Source organism: Aspergillus bombycis, assembly GCF_001792695.1.
Source record: "Aspergillus bombycis strain NRRL26010 chromosome Unknown contig00067, whole genome shotgun sequence".
NCBI lineage: Eukaryota > Fungi > Ascomycota > Eurotiomycetes > Eurotiales > Aspergillaceae > Aspergillus > Aspergillus bombycis.
The window spans coordinates 1-25,203 of NW_019170069.1; the positions used below are offsets into that span (position 1 = coordinate 1).

Sequence of the window (25,203 nt, forward strand, 5' to 3'; positions counted from 1 at the left end):
TTATTATTATTATTATTATTTGTTATCTTATTTACTTTTATCTTTTACTTTTTGGGCTCTTTTCTCTGGCTGGCTGGCTGGTGGTGGTGGTGGTGGTGGTGGTGGTGAAAACAAGGTATGGCTGGTTCCTGACTTGGGGGGAATGGTCTGGGCTGGACTGGATTGGGCTGGGTGGTTGGTTTCCCTGTGTTGGTTGGATAGTAATTCTGGACCATCCTTGGACTTGAATTTTGAGTTGTAAATGTGACCAAAGAAACTCCTGGTTATGAAATTATGATGAACATGAACGACTAGTGAGCTTGGGGAAAAGGACTATATCAACTATCTCTTATAAGTTCTTGTTCGTAATACTAGGTTTGACTGTATCAACATGGTACACAATCCATTAAGACAAGAAGATTCCCAATCCGGGAATCACCGGTCGATCGGCTCTGGGCGGTGCTCGGATGCCCTCAATTACCTGCATTCCATCTGATAACACCCCAAAACCTGGCCACAGAGAACCCCATCCGCCTGGACTCGGCTGCATGAATTAATATCGGCAAGAATTGGTCTCATTCCCGACAATTTAGGCTATTTGGCCTTCTCGGGCCAAGACCGGGGCGCACGTGCTTGGACTCCGGGATGGGGTCATCGTGGGCTTATGATAGCTGGCGGTTGATATCAAGGTTCTTTTTGCCCCACTACGCTGATATTAGTTGGCGGAGTAGTCAGGGGTCTTTAATTCTCGTCTTTTCGGATATGTGAGTGTTGTGTATAGATATGATAGATCTAGGCGTTGCCTGTTTGGGATGGTCTGATGCCGACCCTCAGTTTGGACGGGCTCCTCTGTTCACGTCGATATATCATACTACCAATGTGTACAGCTGACCTGCAATTTATATACCTACGCAATAGTAGAATGGTCGTGAAGTACCGGTCCAAGACCGGTCTTGATAAATCCAACAACTCATATACGAGTAAAAGGTAGCATGTACGACAGCCCTGGCTTACGCCACCCAAACCAAACAATCAATACCTCTCTTACGCAGATCCCCATCTATATTCCGGACCTCCTTGACATAATACGGCTGCTTGGGTAACTGCAGCTTCCACCTTTGCTTTAGGTTCAGATCTCGCAACGGTTCCAGGAAAACCGGGAGTTTCTCCACCGGTTCGCAGAACCAGCTGCCGCTCAGGTGGAGCGTGAATAACTGAAGACTCTTCATCCGCGTCAAGGCCTTGCAAGTCTCAACCCACTGCTGCCGGCCAGCGGAGAAGTAGATCGTCTTGACGGGGTCCTTGCTAGGGAGCCAGTGGCCCGGGAAGGCCCAGCGAAGTTCAACTTCGCGGATTGCGTCCCAGAGGTCTGGGGGTATAGTCGGACGGAGGTAAGTGAGTGACCAAGTATTACTGAATTCGAAGGTATTCATGGTGTAAAGCATATAGATAGATTCGCAATAACTAGAAAAACAGTCAACCCCGTGCGATAAGATACCCTTCAAGCTACTGCGGTAGGCACGAGCCAACTTACATCTGCCTGCAGGTCATCGGAAGCCCCAATAGGTTACCGATCATTCGAGCCCTCCTCTTTACTGGCTGCGGCGAATCCCCCCGGCAGATGTCGCAGGTATTTGTAAGAGGGCATAACACGTGGCTCATTCGGCGATCGGACCGTTGTACAATATGTATGCGCATTCCACCCAAGACCATCTCCCAGATAATAAGGCGGAGCTCGGGAGATAGCTTTGCCAGCAGGTCACTCTGTACCTGTATGGTCCCTTCTATTGCGGGACTTGTCTGTTCCTCAGTTTGGCTTCGACTCGAAATCGCGCTGGCTCTTCTGGGTCTGGGCAATGCGGTCGGTTTGTTATCTTTGTAGGTTAGCCCGTAATCATAACAGTGGTTCTATTGCACCCATCTTCCATTCCGTTTGTGGTGGGGTTTGGACCTGTTATAGGGTGGAAAGTATACCCAAGGTTTTGGGGAGTATGCAAGCTCGGCAGCTGCGATTGAAGGGGATGTATGTATGGAGAGATGAGATATCGCTTACTTTGATACCGCTGAGCCAGCACATCCTCCCAGGAAAACACTCCTTGTTTGATCCTCGCCATCCCGCTGGATCTTTGTAGAGATGGATGCACCGAGGAATAATTGGACACCGAAGAATAATGGATGAGCAGATATGATACGGAAATCCCCCAATGCTGACGACCGCTCACTCGTCTGACGACATTTTAATAGATCATGGTCTTCACGATATAACCAGCAGAAAGTCAATGGCGCAGTCAGTAGCCGAGGGTAGAGCACTAGCACAACGAACAGCCAGCTGACCGATGCGGATCAGATAGTGAAAACGAGGAAATCAATCACGCGAGATGGAAGTGTCGGAGTGTATGTGGCTAACAAGTGAGGGGAAATTAGTAGTACCGACAGTAAGCGCGCGATTTAAAGAAACAGGGTCAAATTGGGGTCGGACACGATATTAATACGATGTTGGGGGGAACTCCCAAGCATACAGAAATGATGGTAGAAATATGAATCATAGCGGAATTGAGACATACAAATAACAGTTGAAGAGTCGGTGAAGATATGCTTATCGTCAGCGGGGCTGGTTAGATAGATAGTAGATGGGATTAAGAGTCACGTACTAAGATAGCCTCAGGCCAATCATCTTGCCGCATCGAGGCTGGTGGCCTGGTGTCACTATCAGTCCTTTCTTCTTACGGTCACGGGTATAAAGGACCGATTATAGTAAGATCTTTATCTGCAACAGAGCAGGAGATGCTTTTCCTTATCTTGCCGTGTTTCTCTTGTATACAAGTGAATTGACAAAGCCTGGCTTGGATTGCGGTATAACTGATCTGTGTTTCACTTTGGCAGGCCATAACAACAAGAAAAGAAATGAAAAACATGCGGTACCAGCTTCAATCCAATGCCTAAGCAATGTCTCTTCCAATAAGCTACTCTTCAAGTGATGAATGACTGGCATGAGCGATGGTCTTGCTATGTACACACATGCATATCACCGATGCCCGAGCGATTGTGAGAAACTCCTCGGAAAGATCAAACAAGTGAACGAGTGGATACCCTTCAAGAACAAAACATAACTGTGGCACATGGTTCTCCAGAGAGAGGAAAGCGCCCCTCAGGGAGTAACACGAGGACCACTAGCTCCCAGGGTGTTTGTGGGACACGGTACCTTCAATCCTTGACTGAGCATTGCAAGGCCAGCTGGTTCGAGCTTGTCGATGGTACTCTCAGCGGGGACAGTCCCGACATATGGGTTGAAATTGTAGATACCACAAATGCAAGTATCAACGATATCCTTCAGGCTTGTGTCTTCCATAATGCTCTTGCCATCACGTGTAATTGCGAACTTCTGCTGGCCGACCCCCATCGGCACGGTGAAGGCGCTGGCACCGGTCTGAGCCTCGAATGTCTTGCTGTTCTTTCCGGAGGAAACTGCAACCGTAGCAGGTGATTTGAGCAATGCAACAACGAACACTGCATCTTGCAGGGTTTCCCACCCGTTGGGTTTACCCCGGAAGAAATTGCCGCTGGAGTTATTGGGATTACCTTCCATAGTGGTGTCGGTGGGGTCGCAGTTGACATCTCTCGGGGTAGGTCGGTACCAGTAGATCAACTTTTCGTCTGTAATATACTGATCGATTGATCTATCTCCGGCTTTATACGCAGCTATAAAAGGCTTGGACATCTCGAGCCAGCCAGTGTGTGGCCTATAATAGACCGTTAGTCTGTACTCATATTTTAGATGCCGAGACCACTCACATATCCATGACCCATTTGGACGCCCCGTCATCTGTATGGGGCGAAGCCAACGGCCCAATATAGTGCGACTCGCCATAGTCATTCCAGGTGACAATTTCCACAAAACGCGGACCGAGGCTCAGGATCTGTTGCCATCGATCATACCAGAGAAGATCAGAAGGGAAAACCCAGTTCTTACTGTAGGACACCTCACCCCCGAAGTGGGTGAAGAACCAACCAGAAACAGCTGTTGATGGTCAGTCCTGACGTTCCGTGAGTAGGGAAGATGCCATCAGTGGAGCTTACGCGCAATATATGGCTTCCCGTTCAAAGCATCGACATATGCCTTGTCGCCATCAGCGACAGTAATGGTACGACCAGGGGTTGGGGCCTTGTTCTCGCCGTTGTTATCCCAAGCCATCCAGTTCAGCCCTCCTTGGATTGCATTAAAATCTCCAACACCAGGGTGGAAATTCGGAGCGAAGAACACATCCGTTCCAGCAGCGGACTGCAAGGCAGGGATATCGAGGCCGTCACCTGCAAAAGATGATGCAAAGACTTTGTTATCCACTAAAAGTTGAGCTGGCAGACTTGCATATTGCTTGATCTTTGCGCCCACGGCGCTGGCCTGCCCGGTGTTGTACCAGTTGAAATCAAACGACAGGAAGACCTTCATGTCATTCTTGGCAGCAGACTCATAGGCCCAGTTAAGCTGAGCATCTGTGTACGGGTCTACACCGATATTTAGTGCAAATGCGTCAATGCCCAGGGCTTTCGCACGCTTCATGTCGTCGTCATAGTCGGCAGCGCTTTGGCGGTTGCTGGTGATTCCAATCTGTGATGTTTAGACTCTGGGTTTGCGCCTATGAATTCTCTTCTTACTAACCATGAAATGGCAAAACACGAGCTTGTCAGTCGCCATATTATCAGCCATATGCTGTGCCATTGGTGTGGCAGCGACCAATGCCAAGAAGCCTGCGAGAAGCAAGGGGAGTATTCTCGGAAGCATGGCCTCTGAGGTATCAATTGCTCTTCTTCAGAGGATAAGAGAGAACAGACAAGTATGAAAAAGGGGTCAATTGAACGAAGATAAAGGGATTATGATGTGCTATGCTGGGGCAGGGCAACTGGACAATGGATGGTAGAACGGACAGTAAAGGATCGCAAGGAAAATTATGAAGATGAAGATAGCTTTATAATGAGTAAATACGGCCACCATCTGGACATTGTCCTGAATAATGCAATGCTGTTTTGTCCTGTTTGCTATAGAATTGAAGCATTCCTTTGCACGGTGGCCTCCCTTTTATCTTGACAACAACCTGCCCCTGGCTTGAAGCCAACAAGGGGGCTTCATGATCAGGCGGTTCGAATTGGAACACGAACAACTAACTATCCATCACATGGCACAGAGTCCGCGGTGAGATATTAGCGATGTAAGATCAAACTCGTCAGTGTTCACCACTGGACTTGTTCTCGGAATGACTTCGGTGCTGATGGTAACTCATTGGAACCCCGGACCACTTCGCTATTGGCAGAGTCGTTGTAGACAGGTTGACGGGTACAGTCAGGCGTGGCTTCAAGTCAATCGGGTAAAAGTAAGTCACTTCGCTTCTCAATCCATGCAAAATCGACCTTCACGTACAATACATTTGTCGACGCTACGGGTATATCCGAAGGTGCACGGCCCGAGAAGGACGTGTATGTCTGTAGAACAATCCATTAGCCCTAACGTCGATCATTTCGGATGTAACATTCTAGTCAAGTTATATATTACCCCCTTCAATTGGTTGGTCCAGGGTAAAGCTGAGGCGTTCTTTGCCATTATGTGGCCCACCATAGACAGAGTAGAATGAACAGCCGGGATGGACACATGACAGCGAGAAAAAATTGACTAACGCACAGACACCCAGTAGGGGCAAATTGGGCATAAGAGTACTACTCGAGATGTATTGGCTGCATATGTTAATTGATCCTTAATATCAGGTTTCCCATATCGCAGATCGAGATTGCGGGGTAAGAATTTCCTAACAAGCCAGCCACGCGATGCCATCACCAGACAGTCGAAAACCATGGTAATAACGTCATCTATAAGAAGACTCTCAGTGTGTCACCCTTGCGGCTTTTCCTTGCGTCCTCAGACTGGTACTGAATTCAACTGGTCATCCCGCGTAGGGGCGCAGTGTTGGCCAACTTCTCGCACAGTGGAGTGTAACATCCGATGTTTATACGTTGATCGCCAGGCCATGTGATTCTTAAATTCTCCTGGTTTTAAGTTTATTAAGTATTTCCAACACCAATCAGTCAATGTGGCTTCATTCGCCATGTTCACCGGCAGATTCAAGTATCAATAGTAGGGCTTGGAGTCAGGTAAGTCGAAGTGGATAGCCGTCGGTCATTCTCCTCCCCCCCCCCCCCCCCCCATCAATTCTTAGCGACAGAATGACTCTGTCTTCCCTTGGGTAGCATTCCCGTCACACAGACTATCCAGAGAAAGCAATGGCAGGAAGCGGTGCAATTGGACCAATAATACCTATAGATGATGGGGGAAGTAGGGGGACACTGGACGAAAGATGCCAAACAATCCACAGTGTCAGTGCTAAGGTATGATGGTGTGAAGAGGGTTACATGCCAACTGAATCGTAATCAATTGCTACCAGCAACTTTAGTCACTTAGTCACAGGGTAACAGGGTAACAGGGTAGAGACGCGTTCTTCCAAAGCAATATGATAGACATGTTAAACTATAAGAGAAGGTAATGAACCCCGAGCAGGTTGGGGGGCAAAAAAGAAAACGAGAGAGCCAAGCAGGCTATAGCACAGCAAATGCAGAGACGTAACTCACGGAGCTATCATCGACATCAACTGCATCCGAGCTTCTCTCATATCTGACGAAGTGGAATTTACCCTTTTTCCCTTCCTCCTGGCTCGTAATTTCCTCAATGGCAGCCATAATAACGCCAATCGGATGCCGACCACAAACCGTATTGCCAGTCGTTTGGATTGTATCCAAAAAAGTAGCGGTGACGCCGGTACTTATGGCTGCCATAGTCGCGATATCAAAGGCTGAGATACTCTCATGGATCGCTGGTTCTCGATTTGAGATGCGGTCTCGCCGCTGCAAAGCTTGGCCCGCAGATACCGATTCCATTTTCTCCTCTACACTACTGATATCATCTCCTGGCTGGGGTAAAGAGTTAGCAGAAAGTGGGAGCTTTGGCCCCGGCTTTGGTGCCTGGGGAACGTAGTACGTGTAACGGAAACGCAAACCCCAGTGGCAGAAGTCCGAACTTATGACAAAAGCGTTGGCGGGGTCTTCCAGATACGGAGCTAGAAGGGCTCCAAAAGCACTCTCAGTAGATGCTGAAGTACTTCCAACCATGATCGGCACAAGTGGTGGGTATTGGGAGGTGGGTTTATTTGGGAAATGGAGCTGCAAAAGACGATGGATGTATGGTAAATGAAGTTCTATGCTGTGTTCATCCTCATCAATAGATCGTGACATAGTTGTGAAGCTAACAGTGGACCCGTTAGATTTGACTGCTTTGGTTGAGAGTAGCTTCGCGATAAGGTCCGTGTCAAGTGGCAGAGGCTCGTCAGAAAGCGGGGTATAGTACGAAGTAAGTTCAGGAAGAGCGAGGGTCGAGAGGTAATGATGGTGAGATGGTCCAAGAATGAAAATCCGCTTGCTATTTCCAGTAGAGCTTAGAGATCATCCAAATTCCGGTAGGGACGTGGCACGTACGCTTTCGAAAGATCCAGAGCCTTGTATGCATAGGCAGCACAGGGCCCAGAGTATGCATAGCCCGCATGTCTGAGGGATCAGCAAACGAATTGACAGTGTAAAGTGCAAAGGATATTCTCCAGTACATACGGAGCAATTATTATTCGTGCACCAGGCACTGGCAGGGAGCCTATGCCCTCGACCCTATTTGGAACTTGGGCGAGCCATCCATCAAGTTCACGGGTTAAAGTGCGTTGGCTATCAGAATACCAGGAGCCAGCATGAGAAGCTTCCCGTGACTGCATACTGTATGGCTTTGGACCGGAAAGAGCAGAGTAGAGCGAACAATACAATAGAAGCTGCAGTGGTGAAGTTGTATTAGTTAACCTTTGTTGCTTGATACTAGGATAGAAGCGGGGAAGCGGGACCTCTTCGTCATTAAGTGGAGTGCCTAAGGTTCACCACAACGCCGCGGTATGCCGAGATTGAAGGCGGCATGCCGATCCTTCCACTTAGCAGCAAGATTGAATGAAGCATGAACGTTGCAGGCATAGGTCCATAGTGAAATGCCCAATAAAGATCCACTATGGAGAGATAGTTACTGTCAATCTAGATGTAATTCTACACAACCAAGTTCAGTAGGCCGTGTTTTCTCTTCCCTTTGCTTCCCCTAGCATAACACAGGTGACTCTAGACTGCAAAGCTTTAATACCAGACAGAAGTAACCTATTGGTAGGAGCAGCCAGATGGACAACTATACAGAAGTAAAAAGGAGGAAGTTGTCGACTGCACAGCGGTCTAACTTCGTTGAAGTTGTCAAATAAGATCGTTTCCCCAGCGTAAAAGGATCACATGGTTGAACGGCAGTGTTAAGGTAGAGGAGACATTGGTTATTACTGTCCTTATTCCCAAATCAACAAGCCATCCCACTGTAATACTATTGAATAGTATATAGCTTGTTTATGTGCTGATGGGGGAGAACGCTCCATGTCTACCAGCCCAGTGATACCAATTAAGCCGAATATGGAAAAGCGCATAGTTTGTGAACGGTAACGCTACGCCAGGAACGTACGCGACGCGCTTTCAACCAACCACATTAAAGGGCTGAACCCAGCCCTGTTAATAGCCTTCAACTGAGTCCATAATTCGATTGTGCAGTCAGATCTTCCCCTCGCGTGCTCCTGCAAGGACAATACCTTGTTATTCTCATTAATGCAATCAAGATCCAAGCCTTAGATTGATATAAGTTTGAATTGTCCGTCAGATACTTGCCTGTCACACAATCCACCTTAATCGACGGCTTCCAACTTTCAATTTCCAACACCAGTCACATCCCTGCAACCCCGAGACGGCCGTCAACAGAATATGTCGCTCAAGCGCAAGGCTTCATTCTCAGGAGTCTATTCTCCTGATACGGCGTCAGTCATCGCAGGACGGTCATTGATGATGGATGACTCCCCAAAACATCTCAATAGTCGGACACGGAAGCGCTATAGGAACGACCGCCCGGATGATAAAGTTGTATATGGTTTGTACTTTGCACCTTAAGGTCTGTGTCGAGCTTTGGCTAACGATTGTAGAAAATACGCTCCGCTGGCTCTTCACTGCCCAACAGCAGCAAGGACCGGTTCCTCATGCGGGCGAGAATATAGATGAGGACATGGAGTCAGATTCGCTTCCATCAGAAATCGTCGATCCACGACAACAAACATTGCATAAATTCTTCCAACCCTCCCGTCCGTTGACTTCCCAACCCGGGCCCAACCATGTGAAGCAACAAACGGACAATGCCCCACGAACCAATAATAGTTTCTTGAAACGCCACGATCTTGACACTATTTCCAACGTCACCTCAATCGGCAGTAGTGCGGCTAGCCCATCCTCACAAGATACCACGGTTGATATGGAGATGCGGATGAACTCCGGGAGCAACGAGTCTGTTGAAAACTCCAACAGATGGAATAGAGGATCGGGTTGGCTGTGATATGACAGCTGATTGTCAATGATCCGTGCGAAATTCTTTCATACTACTTTATACCCACTGACGATTGAGATGCGTTTCTCGGTGAATCCAACAATTGCTGGCCATGGTTGGAGTTATTTCCTGATGTCTTCGTGATCGATGTTGATGTTTTAAGCCATTCTGTAAGGTTAATACAATATATCTATGTGCATGTCCTGCGTTGAATTGACATGGTCAATTGAATGCTGGCTGCGGGCCTAATATAAACAAAGTTGCATTTCCTAGCCTAATTGTATCACATTGGTATAGTTTATTTCCTTTGCTCAAAGCGAGTCCACGAAAAGCATATATATCCTAGGTATCAAGGATGAATAACTCCCGTATCACACTTCTCCGGTGCTCAGGAAGTGCTACGTAATTTCACAGCGTACCTTGATTTTAGACTGTACTTCCATTTCGAGGACGAACGAGGACGACGGAAGAAAACACGAGCTTGAGCGGAAAGAGAATAAATGCGGGGCAATGCGATTTTGATTTTGCTTCGTATTTATGTGTTGAAGGTCACTTGCTCTGTTGGTGTTCCGGATTAAATGTTTCATAGTATGTCACATGCGTAAACGTAATTGCGGGGGAAGCCTTTGCTAGGATTCTCTCTCGCGCGCGCGGCTTTCCAAACTCAACACTGTACCTACTGTACTATCGCCCCCGACAGGCCGCTTGGCCCCAGAACTCGTACAGCCAACTGAATCATTAGCGTTGCTAGAGATCATCGTTCTTTCTGCCTAGCACCGTTGCCCCGCCCATTATCTCTTAATTGTCTTTAACGACTCTGCGAAGAACAGCCCAGAACGGGCGGTGGTTTTTCTTAGTGGCCGATCTTACTTTTGTACAGGTTGGTTAAATCGAAAGGGGCACCATGGATGAAAACCAAGCCGTCCAGTATTTGGAATCCTTGATTGGCCAAACACTGCGAGTCCATGCGACAGACACGCGCATTTTCGTGGGCGCTTTCAAGTGTACAGATTCGGTAAGTGACCCTGTGCAAACCATTATCTGATTATCGATCGGACGAAAAGAAAAACGGAAAAAGAAAGCACGGAATACGAAGGTCAGGATAGTTGCTGACTGTAGAACGTATCTAGGCGCGAAATATTATCCTCGCGAGCACATACGAATATCGCTTTCCTAGCCCCTCAGCAGTTCGAGATGCTGCCACTGACGCAGAAAACCAAGACTCCGCGATAGGCGCAGCATCCCAGAATGTCAGAGTGAATATGACAAGTCGATTTATTGGTCTTGTGGTCGTGCCTGGTCAGCATATCACGAAGATCGAGTTGGAGGAGACCCCTCAGCAGAGTCGCGTGCGGGAAACGCTCAAAAAATCATAGAAGGCAACTCTCCACTACAGGTTGTGAATTCCATCTGCATGTTGGACTAAATCCTAAGCTCAAGCCTCCCTTCAGTTCCGATTCGGCCGGCATGGCACATCAATACCGAATAATAATGAAGGAGAAGACCTCGAAAACAAGCGGTCAACTGCACTACTAATGCAAGTCTGGCAACATCGGCCTGCGAATCCTACTTAGACAACCTTGACTGGGAAATTTTTTCCCTTTACCGCGCCTTCATATCGCCCAAAGGCTGAACTTAAGACATGCGACCTAACACCCTCCACAACGTGGCGAGGAGAAAAAGGAGAAATATTTCTGGTGCTTGGCGCAGTCTGTGGGCTTGGCAGCGTTGGTCACTGTGATGTTTGTGGTGAGCGGTGTTTTGGTATTGAAGTGGCGGTGTTCCTGCAGTCGGTGGAGTCCAGAGCCTACTGCAGATATTTTGGTTGTTTTCTTTCGTTGATTGCTCAAAGGCTATCTCGCAGAGCTCCTTGGTAGATACACTAGGGCTGCGATCCGAAAAAAAAAAAAAAGCCCCTGTCGATAAATGGTGCATTATCATGATGGAACACCAGACATCTCTAGAAACTTGCAGCTTTTATCTTTCTGATCGGTCAAATAGATTATCGAGTCTAACAATGCGACAAAGTCGGGTAACTGCGGAATATGCACGAGGTTGCCCATCACAATGATTCTGTAATCCACTGATTCGTTCTAGCCTGCAGACAGAAACAAAATTTCCATGGATGCGGTCAAGTTAAAGGCCCTATAATGCTTGAAAGCGGAGCTGGGGCCGGGGCCAAGAGGCATGAGGAGGGGGGAAGGGGCATGCGAACGGAGTGTCTGTGCTAAGATTGTCGGGTGTCAAATTCCTTTCCCACTTCCAGGAGTCACGAGCGTTGACCGAGGCTCATTCATAGGCTGAGGGGGAGCCAATACTAAATTAGTACTAGTAGTGATCAAAAGTTGAATGAGAAGACTGACTGGACAAAAGTGACTAGCAGCAGTCTCGACTTTCTTGTTCTTTTGCTCTCTCGCTCAATTTCATTTTTTTTTCTCCCTAACTTTTTATAATTTTTCTTACAATTTCTTTTTCTTTTTCCTTTTTCCTTTTTTTCTCTCTCTCTCTCCCTCTCTCTTTTTCTATTCTTGGTTTTCACCGAACGGATTGCCGTATAAAAAGGTGGGAACCATTCCAACCGAATATATATAAAGTCTGAATGACGACGGTGAGTTATTTTAGTAGCTCCACCGATATCCACTGCTAGGCACCAATCCCGTCTTCAGGCCACGAAGGCAAACAGCTGAGCTCCCTCGGACCGGCAGATGATCCGGACATGCCACATCCGTTGCTGCAGGATCGAGACCAAAAAACGACAGCCTGGGGTTTGAGGCGAGAACCCGATCAAAAAGTTAGCCTGCGCTCTGCAACCTCAACACACCTGCTTTGCTACAACAACCCCCGTTGATCGGTTTTCAGCTCTTATCGCTGGTTTTTCCCCTCCCTCTCTTGCAGATCGCTGCTGTCACTTACAATAGTTACATCTGGGTAAGTTAATAACGGTTTTGTCATGGGTGCACATCAACTCATCCATCCATTCTCCATTCCATTGCCCACCCCCCATAATGACGCATTCTTTTCCCTCTCACACCCTATCATTCTTCCCCCTCCCCTCCACCAACTTAACCCAAATCTCCCCCATTCAGACTCCCTTCCACTTGCCTCCACATACCACTCCCGAGCTCCAGGTTCACCTGTGCTCACCAAACCCATCCCAGGTGCTGCATGATATCGACCTCGCTAACCGCCATATCGCAGAAGCTTACTTCGGGCGAATCGGAGCTTTCCCTTCCGACTAACTAGTACTTCGCCGGTGGCTTGTGTCCTGATACCGTCACTTTCCTCTCTGTCGGTTCCTCCTCCATAACCTCGTCAAATCTTCCACCGGACCTGTTGATTTCGCTTGTCCCACCTTCGCCCTCACCGCTGGAGTCGGCTACCACGGCTCTACCCTTCCAGCAGTAACCTGCATTGAACCCGATCCTGCTGCCCCGGTAGTCCCTTCTATTCCTCTTGACGATCACCACTCCCTCTCCCGGTTCCCAAACGGCAGATCTCGTCTTCCCTTTATATAATTTTTCACAAGCCGTTGGAACTATACAGCAGCCAAGACGGCTGCCAGCATTCCAACGCCAAGCAAAGCCTTGGTTCCTTCATCTTTTGACGTATACTGTTCGTCAGTTGTCCGCCTCTGAGCTTGGCAGACATCCAGCCCTGCAGTGATGGGCCAGTCGCATTCCAAGGGCAATTCCGGCCCTGGCGACTCTCTGCAGTCCTACCCATCCTTCTCTCGCTCCGACACGAAGGAGTCTCTTCGGTCTATTCGGGGCTCTATTCGATCTAAGATCCGTAGCAGTGATAGCCCTCGCGCATCCACTTCAGCTCTGTCCACGGGAAGCCAAACAGATAGGTCCGATGCCGGGTCGATCAAGTCGACGGGGAGTAGGAGAAGCTCCACTAACCTGACTGCTCAATCTCCTGGTGCCAATGACTCGGCTTCTCAACTCGATGCCCCGGATCCACCTCCCTCTCCCACCTTGTCAAGCAGCCTGAAACGAGGCCACAAGGATGTAGATGCAATGCAGCAAAGCGGAGAGGTTGACCACGTGTCGGATGCGCCTCCCACTGGTACTGCTCCGACGGGGTCTTCACAGAAAGTCGGCGAGTCCATTCTTATCAAGCGGCAGGATCAGCTGAATCCAATCCTGGATTTCATCATGAACACACCGTTGAATGATACATCCTCGTCTCCAGGGATGGGAATGGGCGCTCTTAAGTCTATCGATCTAGATGACATGATCACACGTCTGCTGGACGCTGGTTACTCAACTAAGGTCACCAAGACTGTTTGTCTAAAGAATGCAGAGATCACCGCTATCTGTAGTGCAGCTCGGGAGCTATTTCTCAGTCAGCCTGCCCTTTTAGAGCTGTCGGCTCCTGTCAAGATTGTGGGCGACGTTCACGGCCAATACACCGACCTGATCAGATTGTTCGAAATGTGTGGCTTTCCCCCATCTTCGAATTACCTCTTTCTGGGTGACTATGTGGATCGGGGCAAGCAAAGCTTGGAGACAATTCTGCTTCTGTTGTGTTATAAGCTCAAGTATCCTGAGAACTTCTTCCTTCTGCGAGGCAACCATGAATGTGCCAACGTTACCCGTGTATACGGGTTCTATGATGAATGTAAACGGCGCTGCAACATCAAGATTTGGAAGACATTCATCGATACGTTCAACTGCTTGCCGATCGCTTCTATTGTAGCTGGCAAAATTTTCTGCGTCCATGGTGGACTTTCACCCAGTCTCTCCCACATGGACGATATCCGGGGGATCGCGCGTCCGACTGACGTTCCAGACTACGGGCTGCTTAACGACCTTCTCTGGAGTGATCCGGCGGACATGGAGGAGGATTGGGAGCCTAATGAGCGTGGCGTAAGTTACTGCTTTGGTAAGAAAGTGATCATGAATTTCTTGCAACGGCATGACTTCGACTTGGTATGCCGAGCCCACATGGTAGTTGAGGATGGGTATGAGTTCTACCAGGATCGCATTCTAGTCACAGTATTTTCTGCCCCTAACGTGAGTATTTCCCTAGTCGCTCCTATGCATTGTATAAGCTTGAAGTGAACACCTAGCATTTGCTAACGACCTTTGCAGTACTGTGGAGAGTTCGATAACTGGGGAGCGATCATGTCTGTCTCGGACGAACTCCTATGCAGTTTCGAGTTGTTGAAACCGTTGGATTCTACCGCACTGAAGAATCATATCAAGAAGGGACGGAATAAGCGGAATAGCATGCTCAACAGTCCTGTAAGTTCTCCTTTGCTTGATTCCCTTTTCGCCAAGGAAAACCACTTCTGCGCTGTGCAACAACGCCGAGAGATTTGTGTTTAAAAGCCCCCCTCTTTGGATGTGTTTTCAGTTCAGGTACTAATTGCCGCAGCCTGCAATTGTATCAGCCCAAAGTTATTAGACGTCCTGGTGATTATTTGCCAAGAAGTCGGCATGCACCATATGTCACTACCGAAGCGATCTGGGCCTGGGCTCAATTGTCGTTAAGCTCGCCCGTTTCAGTCACGGCGTAGTTCGTCCGAATTGACTGGGCAAACACATCATGAAAATCGTTCCTGCGCCGGACTCCCCGTCAATATGTGCATCCCTCGGATGCTAGCCTTCTGGGACTCCTTATTTGCAACGCAGCGATGCCGGCTCCCAACCAAACGCCGCTTGGTTTGTCATTGGCAAGCTTGGCGGGTCAGGACCCATCCTCCATCATTACTAGGGCCTTTGAGGCGATTTGCCCGCCCCGTGAGGTACTCTCCATATTGACTTCATCGCAAGTCCTACACCGATTTCGCGAGCTATGCTCTGACTTCGCTATGTATACGGCCCCGGCTATTTTTCTACGCATATAATGAATAGACAAGGTGTGCAGGGAATCTGATTTTCTGTCACCTGTGAAAACCCATCTGAGAGCTAAAGGCGATTGGAGTCTGTATTTTGACCAACTTTTCTTTTCGATAACTCTATGTCGATGAGACATGGTTTGACGTGTCATGATATTTTTTGGTTTCCCATTATCTTCTCTCGTTTTGTCGCAGATTCATATGATGCTGGTTCCCATTATTGTTGCTTCTATTCATATTGCTTCAGACATGGGATGGTCTCTATAGCTCATTTAGATTTTCCCAAAGGACTATTGTTATCCAAAGGCTTCTGTACACATTTCATTATCCATGCACATGTCCTTACAAAGAAAATTGCTGAGCTCAACTGTAACAGAATTCCAAGAATAGTGATCTTTGTGTGAACATACCATATCGTACGCTATGAAATTTGAACTACTAGTGCTTATTTATCAGCATTCGCCTGCGGTTTGCTTCTTCCCCAAAATTCGCGCCTGTATCTCTTCTTCTATACTAGTGTCCCGCGGAAGGTTTCCTTCACTCAAGTCCTCAGAAATGGGCCCGACACTGCTCATAGCAAATTGAGAATCCTAGGTCCAACCCATGTCAATGACAAGTATTGTAGATGTAATGCATGCCCGGGATAATACATGGACGTAATTGAACAGATAAAACCCCAATAATGGAAAAGATGGATACTTACATACATGAAATACATGCCCGTCAAAGTAGTACCGGGTAGTATTTCTGGTCTCTTGGACTTTCGAGGAGGAAAGCCCCCGGTAGGGAGTTTCAGGGCCGGGATAGCGCTTGGTTGGAAGATGAAGGGCTTTGGCCTTGTGTTTGTCGTTATCTAAGGTACATTGTTAGTCAACTTGTATGTCTGGTTGGTTATCCCGATTGGCTGCCGTTGAGGGAGATGTTGATGGGTTGGTTATATGTGATGTCCCAGTTGACGTGGGGAGCTAGATTAGTAGTGCACACGCTGATAGTTGGAACGGTGGATTTGGTTTACCTTTAATGATGTTATTTTTATTCTGTACGACCCATAGCCAGCGGACGCTCGGAGGAAATCACCGTCCGATTGGAGACTTGTTAACCGTTCACCCCCCGGTCCATCGATCAGGAAGGGGATTTTGACGGAATCGTCCCCGCTAGCTGTTGAGGGACAAGCTTGGAGCTGCTTTACGGGAGAATCATCTGTGTAGAAGAAATCTATCCCCACGATTGCTGCATTGGACACTGTAACTGAAATACGGGTTAGGTACTTAAGGAGGTTGCCCCGTCTTCCACCAAACATGACATGCACAAGTGGACGGTAGTCAAGGAGAGAGATGTTTCGTCCGGCGAATCTATCGTCGTAGAGATGGTAGGATGAGGGAGGGATCTCTGGATACCAAAGTCCTGTAGTTCGCAGGTGTAGGTATTCACCTCTGGTATCGTCAGGGAAGAGCGGCTGAAGATCAGTGGGAACAGCTAAAGATACCATTTTGAAGCCCTTGATCATGTCTGTCAGCGATAGTTATCTTCCAAGAAAATAAGAGTGAGCTCACATCGAAGGAACCTTTCAAAGCGTGGATTGCTGTCTTCATACACAGCCGGGCGGTCTGCGGCAGGCCTTCTGACAAGCCCACCCAGTTGGATATCTCTCCTTGTCCGGTTGCAACACGGAGTGCCATGACACCTCTAGGGCCGACTGCGGCAATAAACCCATTCAAGTCGAAGCATTCGCTTTTCAACTCAACGTGTTTCTCCTTACATGGTAGGATATAGCCCAGTCTAAGCTCCTCGTTGTTTGTAAGTACGAGCCGAAGACCTGAGACATATTTCTTATCACTTAGTTCTCGAAAGGAAACCCCAATTGATCTTATTGAAGAGGTGATTGGGATTGTTTGCTCATATATCACCCTGCATTTCATTTGGTAAGGGGAGTTTCCGTTAGACCGCACAGAAAGGTCTCCTCCAACTGGCCTCCATGCCGGCAGAGGCTCCTTTGGCCATAGTTCAAGCTCCCTGGTCATCCCTTCACTGCTCAACGGTTGTTCAAGAACTAGATCTGCTATGTTCTTCAAGTAACACCAGATCCGCTTTCGATTCTTCAACTCATTGGATGAATCTGATGTCACTGCTGTATCCTCGTAGAAAGCCTTCCAATCCCTACAGCGTAGTGCATGAGCTCCACTATATAATGAATCCCTAGCCTCGAAGCAATATCCACGCTCTTGATGGCAAGCAAACCTTGAAGCCCAAAATGACTGCGTAAGTGGCAAGCCAGCGAACGACCTTGATGCCAAACGCACGTCAGCAACACTGCGAGATGGTAGAAGCATCTGGATTTGTTCCAGTATCTCTTGAGGAAGCTTTTGAAAGCAATCAGCGGTGGTTATCCAAACCGAGGATATCGAACTGGTCATTGTTGTATTCTCTCGTCTATCCTGAGAACCTACAAGCGCTTGCCGCACCTCCAAGGCGTCTAATGGGTCTGACGTGGCCAGCGTCAAGGGAGAACTCTTGTCCCATAGGAATCGTCTTATATAGCCCGTAATATATATATCCTCCCACGGATAGCCCCCAACAGGATGTTGGTCCATGAGCCCACCGTAATTATGTCCCCAATCCAGCCATCCTTCTATGTGCGCTGGACATGAGAGACATATATCATATAACCGCTGGATAGGAACAGCATGGGGATGAAGCATGCCTCGTAGTAGTTCCCAGCACGATTCATGGAGAAGAAACCCAGGTTGCGGATGGAGTCTGTCACCTATCAGCGGAGGAAATGAATCCTCCTCAGACAAGACAAGGTCACTGTCATCCCATCGCTGTTCTGCAGAAGAAGGTGCAGCACAGTTGTAAAGGATCTCTGGAGGGACATAGTTGCCCACTCCTGTAACGAAAGGCTTCCCATCTAACTGAGAATTGCCATCACATCTAACTATATGATTGTCAGTTCACAAGTACTAATCGATAGAGCCACTGTATTGAGGAGAAAAAAACGGCTCAGCACAGACTTGCACGAAAGTTTCTTTTCCAAGAGACTGTGCGGTGACGATATGTAATCTTTGCACCACAGATGACACAATGTGGGCTACTGTTGAACATGGTTTCAGACTGATCACTTGAAGAGAACTGAGGAGCCAAGGCAATTCCTCAAAAAAAAATACGATTTCCACAGCTAAGGAGCTTTATTAGATAGAAGTACAATGTACCGCACGAAACCATATGACTGCAAGGGGTGAGAACTTCGGGAAGGGCACAAGGAATGTATATATGGTGATTCAATACGAGGCATCAACGTTTAACAGTGCAAACGAATGCCATTCCTGCCAACCCTAAAGAGTATGACGTGGCCAAATACGACGCTGACGAAGAAGCAGAAGAAGATCCGAGATGGACAAAGCAGGAGAGAGTTACAAGATGGTTGACTGATGCCAAGTCACCTGCTAGCCGCGCGGCGCCTGAGGCGACCGTCAACATCCTCGTTGCCTACCGATAAAGGAAGTAATCAATCAGGCATCGCCGTTGTATGAATAACTTTTGTATGTATGAGTCTCTAAAAAAAAGCACATCCTGCTAGCCGAATAAGTAGAAATGGATATTCCTGTACAAAAGCGCCAGACATCGGGGCCCTATCAACTGGGAGGGGGGTTTCCAGCGGACAGTATTCAAAGGCGAGAAAAGAAAAACGTATAATGAAGAATCGCTTGCCATGCCGACCCGCACATGATACTCCAATGTCACATCTTCGGTCGGGTCTAATGCACTGTACCTAAGGGTGACTTCATCACTCATAGTCCCTGACATAGCGACCCGGAAGCTCAACATCCCACATGGGCCGCTCCACAACTGCGACTTCTAAGTTACCACCATCTTCTTGTTCCTGTGATTCTTCATCTGTTGCCTGGGGGTTCAAGGGTACAATTCCGAGAATATCACGGTACTTGTATGTGTGCCACCAACGACGTGTCGAATGTGAGTTACCCGCGGCCTGCACCAGCCCTTTCTGAGAGGGCGTATCGCCATTGGCAGCTGTCTTGCTAAGCTGCTTCTTGGGGGTACTCACGTCGTTACCTTCAAGATTTCCTCTCCTTAGGCGAGCCAGGTTAGAATCATGGCTGGCTGTATAAGCTTCATCGTGATCGTATGCTTCATCATCTTCATCTGCTCCACGAGGACGTTCTTTCTCGAGAGAGATGATTTCGGCTTTCGACTCGTCGCTTCCTACGATTTTGCGAATCTTGGAACCAAAGAAAACGTCAGACTGTGCTAATGGAATCTTGTCACCGGCACCGGTATTCGGCTTCTTTCTGTCATTCTCCTCATCATCCAAAAGCCCACGCTTGCGCTTTTGGGATGAAGTCTTCTTAGCAACCTGCATAGAATTCTGTCCATCATCATGAGTGTCTGCAGAAGCACTCAGCTCTTCCGGAGACGGAAAATCCTGGTTCAAGTCGAACATCCACAGCCAAGAGGTACCGTAGAGCCAGAGACGTTCACGGGCCTCGTTCAAGTCCCAAACACAGCCCATCGCGCGATCTTTCACACCTCTAAACTCTGCGGGTAAGAAAGCTTTAGGGTTTCTCCTTGACCAATCCGACAACTTTCCATCAAGAGCATCAACTTCCACCAGCTGGTGCTCACTCGTAAGAGCCATCAACCGGCTTTCAACCTTAGAATCCTGACCAGCATGGTTGGCCAATAACTTCTTTCCGGCCGGGTTCAGAGGACGGAAGGACAACAGTAGTACGCCAGACTTGAGACGAGGAATTGGCGATTCAGCGGCTGTGAGAGTCCAACGCTCGCCCTCCACCACTGGCTGTTCGTCCTCATCATCGGAATCTTCATCAGAGTCTTCGGCAGCATTGGCCTTCGCCGAGGTCTTTGGCTCAGCTTTCTCCAGCGACCAGGCGTCCACACACCCAGAGAGATCTCCGACTGCAAAGATCTTGCTGTTTTCAGAGAACACGGCGCATCGGATGGTCTTTTCGTACTCACCCAAGGTACCATGGGAAGCCTTCTCATAGCGAGCATGACGAGTAGCTCTGTTAAGTTTGACGAGTTGGGCAAGGACCTGGGGTTTCTCCTGAGGCGATGAAGCAGGCTTGATCCTGGCTAAGTAGGTAGCACTATTGGGACGAACGATGCAGATCCACCGACTATCGGGGGAAACGGTAACGACTCGAGCACCGTCATTAGCGAGTGCAGATGGGATATCAAGTTTTTGTATGCGGAGGGTTCCTTTCTCATCACCTTTGCGCCTCCGAACAGAAAAGACTTTGACACTGGATATCGTAGCAACGACTAAGATCTTTCCGTCGGAAGATAGCATAGCTGAGGTGATATTCTCTTCGCCCTATCATGCGATAAGTCCATTAGAAATGAACTTCATAAGCGCTGATACTGGGTGATCTTCACACATACCTGGATCAGGACCTTTCCAACCAATCGGTGCCTTTGCCCATCAAGGTTTTCTTGCAAAGATGTGGGACCGCGGAACAGGCGCCAGATGCTAATCTCTCTATCCCAGAAGCTCATGACCAGTCGAGATGACGGCGAAGACGCAAGCTGTGGTATTTGAGGCAGACTCGATAGCTTTCTGTGGTGCTCTTTTCCGAACTCACGCAAAGGTAAGACAACTGGAGTGGCATCAGGTCCTAATTCTTGTCAGCCAACTTTGCCAATGCTTGGAAAATACGATCAACTCTCACCCCCAGAAACAACAACACTAATGTCCCTCGTCTCATAGACAGCAAAGGTCTTCACATCGTGGGTATGGTACCGCCGGTGCATCACCTCAACCCATCGGCCTTTCTTATCGCCTTTCTCCCCAGCTTTCTTTTTATAGACGACTGTTCTTTGGTCCGCACCTCCACTAACAACTGTGTCTCCATTGGCACTCACAGCGATGTCCAAAGTATCAGCTAAGTGACAATTGAGTCGTTGGATAAGCGAGAAATTCTTGCCGTCCCAGAAACGAACTTCACCAGCAGAGTCGCCAGATACAATAGTGCCGTCGGGAAGGCACTTCACAGACCAGACCAGCAATTCCTTCGTACCACCCGTCGGTCCCTTGCCCAAAGAAATTGTTCGTAGGAGTTGACCATTCCGAATATCAAATAGACGGATTGAGCTGTCCGCATAGCCGGCCACGATAGTGTTACGATCTTGGAAGGTGACGCTAAGCACCCTGGCTCTCTTTGTAGAAGGTCGCATAAGACGAAGGAACCTGACATCATTGTCGGCCGTAGACAAGATCACGATAGATCCATCCGCGCATCCCGCGGCGAGGTGTTGTCCGGTGTACTCTCCTTCCGCTGGAGGCAGCCACTTGCCATCCTTGCCTCGTTTCGTAGGCTGCCATCTTGGCTGAGCCGCTATGCACCAAATCTCACCATAATTTCCGCTTGAGTGACGCAGGGGACGGCCTTGTTCGATATCCCATTCAGTTACCGCAGTCGAATATCCGATACTGAACAAGCGCAGTTTTCCGGGTATCTTTGAACCATCGGGGCCAGGCTCAGGCGGATCGAGTGTCCAGGTAAGTCCTTCTATGCTTCTATCCTTTCCTCCACGGAGAACTGTCTCCTGAAACCATGCGCCGCGCAGTGGATTCCATATTTCTATATCACCATTTGCGCGACCAACCGCGAGTCGGAGGGTAGGGACACCACGTCCTGCAAGTTCTGCAGACGGAGGGTGGGAGAATGCGAGCGCATTGATCGCTTGAGGGTTATAAGAAACGAAGCGGCAGCGGTGAATATCCATTATGATTAACGGCGTAATGCGGTAAAATCGAGCTTAAAAGTCGACGAAGCTTGTGCTTGAATTGAGTGAAAAAAAAAAATGAAGTAGATCCTCGTTGGGAAAGCAAAAGATGACCTACCCTGGCTCTCAACCTGTAGAGCCGACCGCTATACAATCATTCCGTTGCTGGTAAACAAAAGGTCAAAGATATTTCGAAAGTGTCACTGTTGTGGTTGTGACCTTGATGTTGCTCTCTCTCTCTCCGTCTTTTTTTTTTTTGATACAATTTTTAGCGCCGCGGAGGTTCCACCAAACGTGCCCAATCACGTGATTCTCCGATTGTTGCTCGTGCAGCATCAAAGAAGAAACTTAGGCAAGATACGAGGCTACTTTCTTTACCTAATCTCTCATTATTCTTCTCTTTAGAGATTGAGCTTGCAACTATTCGCAAAAGCATCATTTCATCATCTTAGCAAATAGGAGAGCCAATCGATGTACGATCATAAAATGCACATAGTATGTACTGTAAATAGTAATATACTAGTATTTCACATCTCTTTCAGGTTCCGACAATAATTTTGACTGACACAAGAGAATATCCAACATATGAGGCGCGATTCCATGTCATGAACACGAAAAAAGCAAATATCACAATGATCTGATGATTAAAGTCCAGTCTGCACTTTGGTGTAATGCTACTCCGGAGTACACCTAGACATCGCACCGAGGGCCTTCCAAAGAGTCAATACCCGGGAATGATTATAGAAATATTCTTTGTTTCAGTTGAAGGAAGCGCCGAGACAACTTGTGCCCAGCATGGTGGACACCAATTACCAAGCTTACCCCCCTTGGTGAACTCCCAATATGTAGTATGGCCAACTCCCTGTTATAGTTTCAAAATATAACGCCAAGCAGTGTTGGCAGGGAAAATAGGCACTGCAAAGCCTATCATTGTTGCTCCAGTGCTTGTGGTACACTTTCGTGGTGGGTCAAAGCACCATATGACTAGGTTCTTGAAGCACACGGATAGTCAAGGGATGCATGTCCCCTATCATTTGAAGCATATAAAACGCGTAGCGCGAAGTACTGTATGTAAGCCACATACGCATGCAAAGCTGTAGGTGACCTTGAATTCCAAATTACCGTGGTGCAAGCCGGTTCAAGAGAGCGTATCAGCAAAAGTGAATCTTCTCGTACTTCACCTAAGAGTTATCAGTAATAGACAGCCTCACATGCGTTGTATTTGATAGGTCCATATAGGTCCATTTAATATAGACGGACTGCCACGTCAGAGAAGCCCCGGTTATAGTTCCGGCATTGCATGCTACCAGCAGCCGGCTAGTGATACAGTCCCCGTTATTCAAATGATGTGATAGGGCACAATGATCCCAGATTTGCCGGGGTACCACGCCACAGAAAAGGGTCAATTTCACGGGATTTAGGGCAGTGGAGAGTCCAAGAAGGTGGACTTCAATTGTCCTCTGGTCAAAAGAGGGGGTGCATCTGAATGGCTAGGCAACCTTATCCTTGTAGGCATCAAGAGCGAATTTTCAGACACAAGAGATTGTTAGCGAGTGGGGAAAGATTTTCTGAATTTCTCCGATGGATTCACCAGGCTCAGCTGAATTGGGTGGCCTCAAGATGGGCGATATGCAGTTTAATTCGATCTCGGGCTGTGCGCCTGCGGGGTGTTGTTTGATAGGCACGATCCATGCCGTGAGCGGGAATCAGCCTGAGCCGCACACATTCAGACGACGCCACTTTCAACCCGGGAGATAAGCATTCATGATTCAGATCGTCGGTTGATTTGCCATGATAGCTCAAAATGGTTCAAAGAAACCAATTTCAATTGTATCCTGGCTGGCTATTTTGTTCCGACCCCAAGGCGATGGGATCCATGGCTCAATGAAACTCTAAGCGATACCATACCTTGAGTGGAAAGATGAGGGCACAATGAATTGCAGATCTGTTTCTGATAAGTTGTGCTGGAGTACTTCCTCTCTTTACCTTCTTTTCCCTGGTGGCGTCCACTACGTGACCATTGCCTCTTGGTTGATGCCCAAGTTTCAGCGCCATGCCTTCATGGCACAGTAGCTCTGCGCTAGTACTACTTAATAGCATCAAAAGCGCGACTAGAGTTGATTGTGCAGTAGTGGGTGCGCTGTGTTTACATCTAACTGACGCTTTCTTTGCGGCCATTGTATGTATGCATGGTGGCATAGGTTTATTATGCAACACCTTTCAAAACTGGCCCTTGCTGGTCCCTGGTACAATTGGTTCCGAACAGTCTCCAAGTAGTGCGATTACTTCTCGAGTTCTGCTCGTATACACTTTTAAAGTTCAGCCACTAGACGATGCAGCATGACACCAATGGCAAGTGGCAAGAGGCTGGTGGTGAATGCCTCAATTTATGGGGATTGGCACTGGGTATTCGACAGACAGAAGAAGGCAGTGGCCGTATGCCTTGTAAGGATACCTCCGACTGATAGGGATTCCAGATATGGTCAAAGGTCGAATCCCATGGTAGGGCGTAGGAGCGTAAGACGGTCGGATCTTGCGTTCCGTTAATCAATTAGAACAACGCATATGCGTACTGTGTGCAGCCATCAGGATTATCTTTAGTAATAATGGTTATGATGTATGACTCGATTCAGGAGGTGGCTGATGTATTGGTTCAGGCGTGTCAGCCGAAATTAGCAGTCTGATATGCTGGGTGGCACATATCCAATTGCAGGCGAGGCCCATATATTATTCCCCGGGAACTTGCAAGGAATCCAACATTTGGACCAGAAAAGTGGGAAAACCAGCCATTAGCTTGACGAACTATCGCCGGACCAATTAATCCCGGGTCCCATCCCAGTTGTAAGTCACGAACGGACGCGGGAAGAAAGCTTCTAGACTAGGATTACTGGAGAGCATCAAGGAAGGGAAAGGACACGCCGGTTTGGCAATAAGCGCACTGGCTTTGCTCAGGCGATCATCGAATCAGCGCGCATGAAGGGCCTCTGAAGTCCACGCCAAGCATCGCGGCGAGATTACGCTTTATGTCATTCTGACCCCTTAACTTCGGGGGAGAATGGTCCCGCGACACTGGTCAAGGGCTGGGACAAACTGTAGGTAAAGGAAGGTGGCTTGTCTGACGATATCAATAGTGTGTCTGTTCGATCCC

General features: G+C 48.2%; 8 protein-coding genes across 8 annotated transcripts; 3 read left to right on the forward strand and 5 right to left on the reverse strand.

Annotated features, from left to right (window-relative positions):
• Positions 1 to 989: 989 nt before the first annotated feature.
• On the reverse strand, positions 990 to 1,412 carry ABOM_008515 (uncharacterized protein; the record flags this gene model as incomplete). The annotated part of the gene is made up of 1 exon (XM_022535644.1): positions 990 to 1,412. The coding sequence occupies one exon, from the start codon at positions 1,410 to 1,412 to the stop codon at positions 990 to 992; it is 423 nt and encodes a 140-aa protein (XP_022387357.1).
• Positions 1,413 to 3,127: 1,715 nt separating this feature from the next.
• On the reverse strand, positions 3,128 to 4,759 carry ABOM_008516 (glycoside hydrolase family 71 protein; the record flags this gene model as incomplete). The annotated part of the gene is made up of 4 exons (XM_022535645.1): positions 3,128 to 3,719; positions 3,772 to 3,997; positions 4,057 to 4,585; positions 4,637 to 4,759. The coding sequence occupies 4 exons, from the start codon at positions 4,757 to 4,759 to the stop codon at positions 3,128 to 3,130; spliced, it is 1,470 nt and encodes a 489-aa protein (XP_022387359.1).
• Positions 4,760 to 6,558: 1,799 nt separating this feature from the next.
• On the reverse strand, positions 6,559 to 7,775 carry ABOM_008517 (protein MEMO1; the record flags this gene model as incomplete). The annotated part of the gene is made up of 3 exons (XM_022535646.1): positions 6,559 to 7,435; positions 7,492 to 7,560; positions 7,621 to 7,775. 3 exons carry the CDS (start codon positions 7,773 to 7,775, stop codon positions 6,559 to 6,561), a joined length of 1,101 nt encoding a protein of 366 aa, XP_022387358.1.
• Positions 7,776 to 8,835: 1,060 nt separating this feature from the next.
• Positions 8,836 to 9,454, forward strand: ABOM_008518 (uncharacterized protein; the record flags this gene model as incomplete). Its single annotated transcript, XM_022535647.1, has 2 exons — positions 8,836 to 8,998; positions 9,051 to 9,454. The coding sequence occupies 2 exons, from the start codon at positions 8,836 to 8,838 to the stop codon at positions 9,452 to 9,454; spliced, it is 567 nt and encodes a 188-aa protein (XP_022387361.1).
• Positions 9,455 to 10,349: 895 nt separating this feature from the next.
• Positions 10,350 to 10,821, forward strand: ABOM_008519 (LSM domain-containing protein; the record flags this gene model as incomplete). The annotated part of the gene is made up of 2 exons (XM_022535648.1): positions 10,350 to 10,460; positions 10,576 to 10,821. The coding sequence occupies 2 exons, from the start codon at positions 10,350 to 10,352 to the stop codon at positions 10,819 to 10,821; spliced, it is 357 nt and encodes a 118-aa protein (XP_022387360.1).
• A 2,286-nt stretch (positions 10,822 to 13,107) lies between these two features.
• Positions 13,108 to 14,857, forward strand: phzA (putative serine/threonine protein phosphatase; the record flags this gene model as incomplete). The annotated part of the gene is made up of 3 exons (XM_022535649.1): positions 13,108 to 14,463; positions 14,542 to 14,772; positions 14,828 to 14,857. 3 exons carry the CDS (start codon positions 13,108 to 13,110, stop codon positions 14,855 to 14,857), a joined length of 1,617 nt encoding a protein of 538 aa, XP_022387379.1.
• A 1,403-nt stretch (positions 14,858 to 16,260) lies between these two features.
• ABOM_008521 (uncharacterized protein) lies at positions 16,261 to 17,704 on the reverse strand (the record flags this gene model as incomplete). The annotated part of the gene is made up of 3 exons (XM_022535650.1): positions 16,261 to 16,788; positions 16,844 to 17,447; positions 17,529 to 17,704. The coding sequence occupies 3 exons, from the start codon at positions 17,702 to 17,704 to the stop codon at positions 16,261 to 16,263; spliced, it is 1,308 nt and encodes a 435-aa protein (XP_022387346.1).
• Positions 17,705 to 19,074: 1,370 nt separating this feature from the next.
• ura7 (small subunit rRNA maturation protein UTP4) lies at positions 19,075 to 22,055 on the reverse strand (the record flags this gene model as incomplete). Its single annotated transcript, XM_022535651.1, has 3 exons — positions 19,075 to 20,643; positions 20,712 to 20,944; positions 20,999 to 22,055. 3 exons carry the CDS (start codon positions 22,053 to 22,055, stop codon positions 19,075 to 19,077), a joined length of 2,859 nt encoding a protein of 952 aa, XP_022387347.1.
• Positions 22,056 to 25,203: the final 3,148 nt, after the last annotated feature.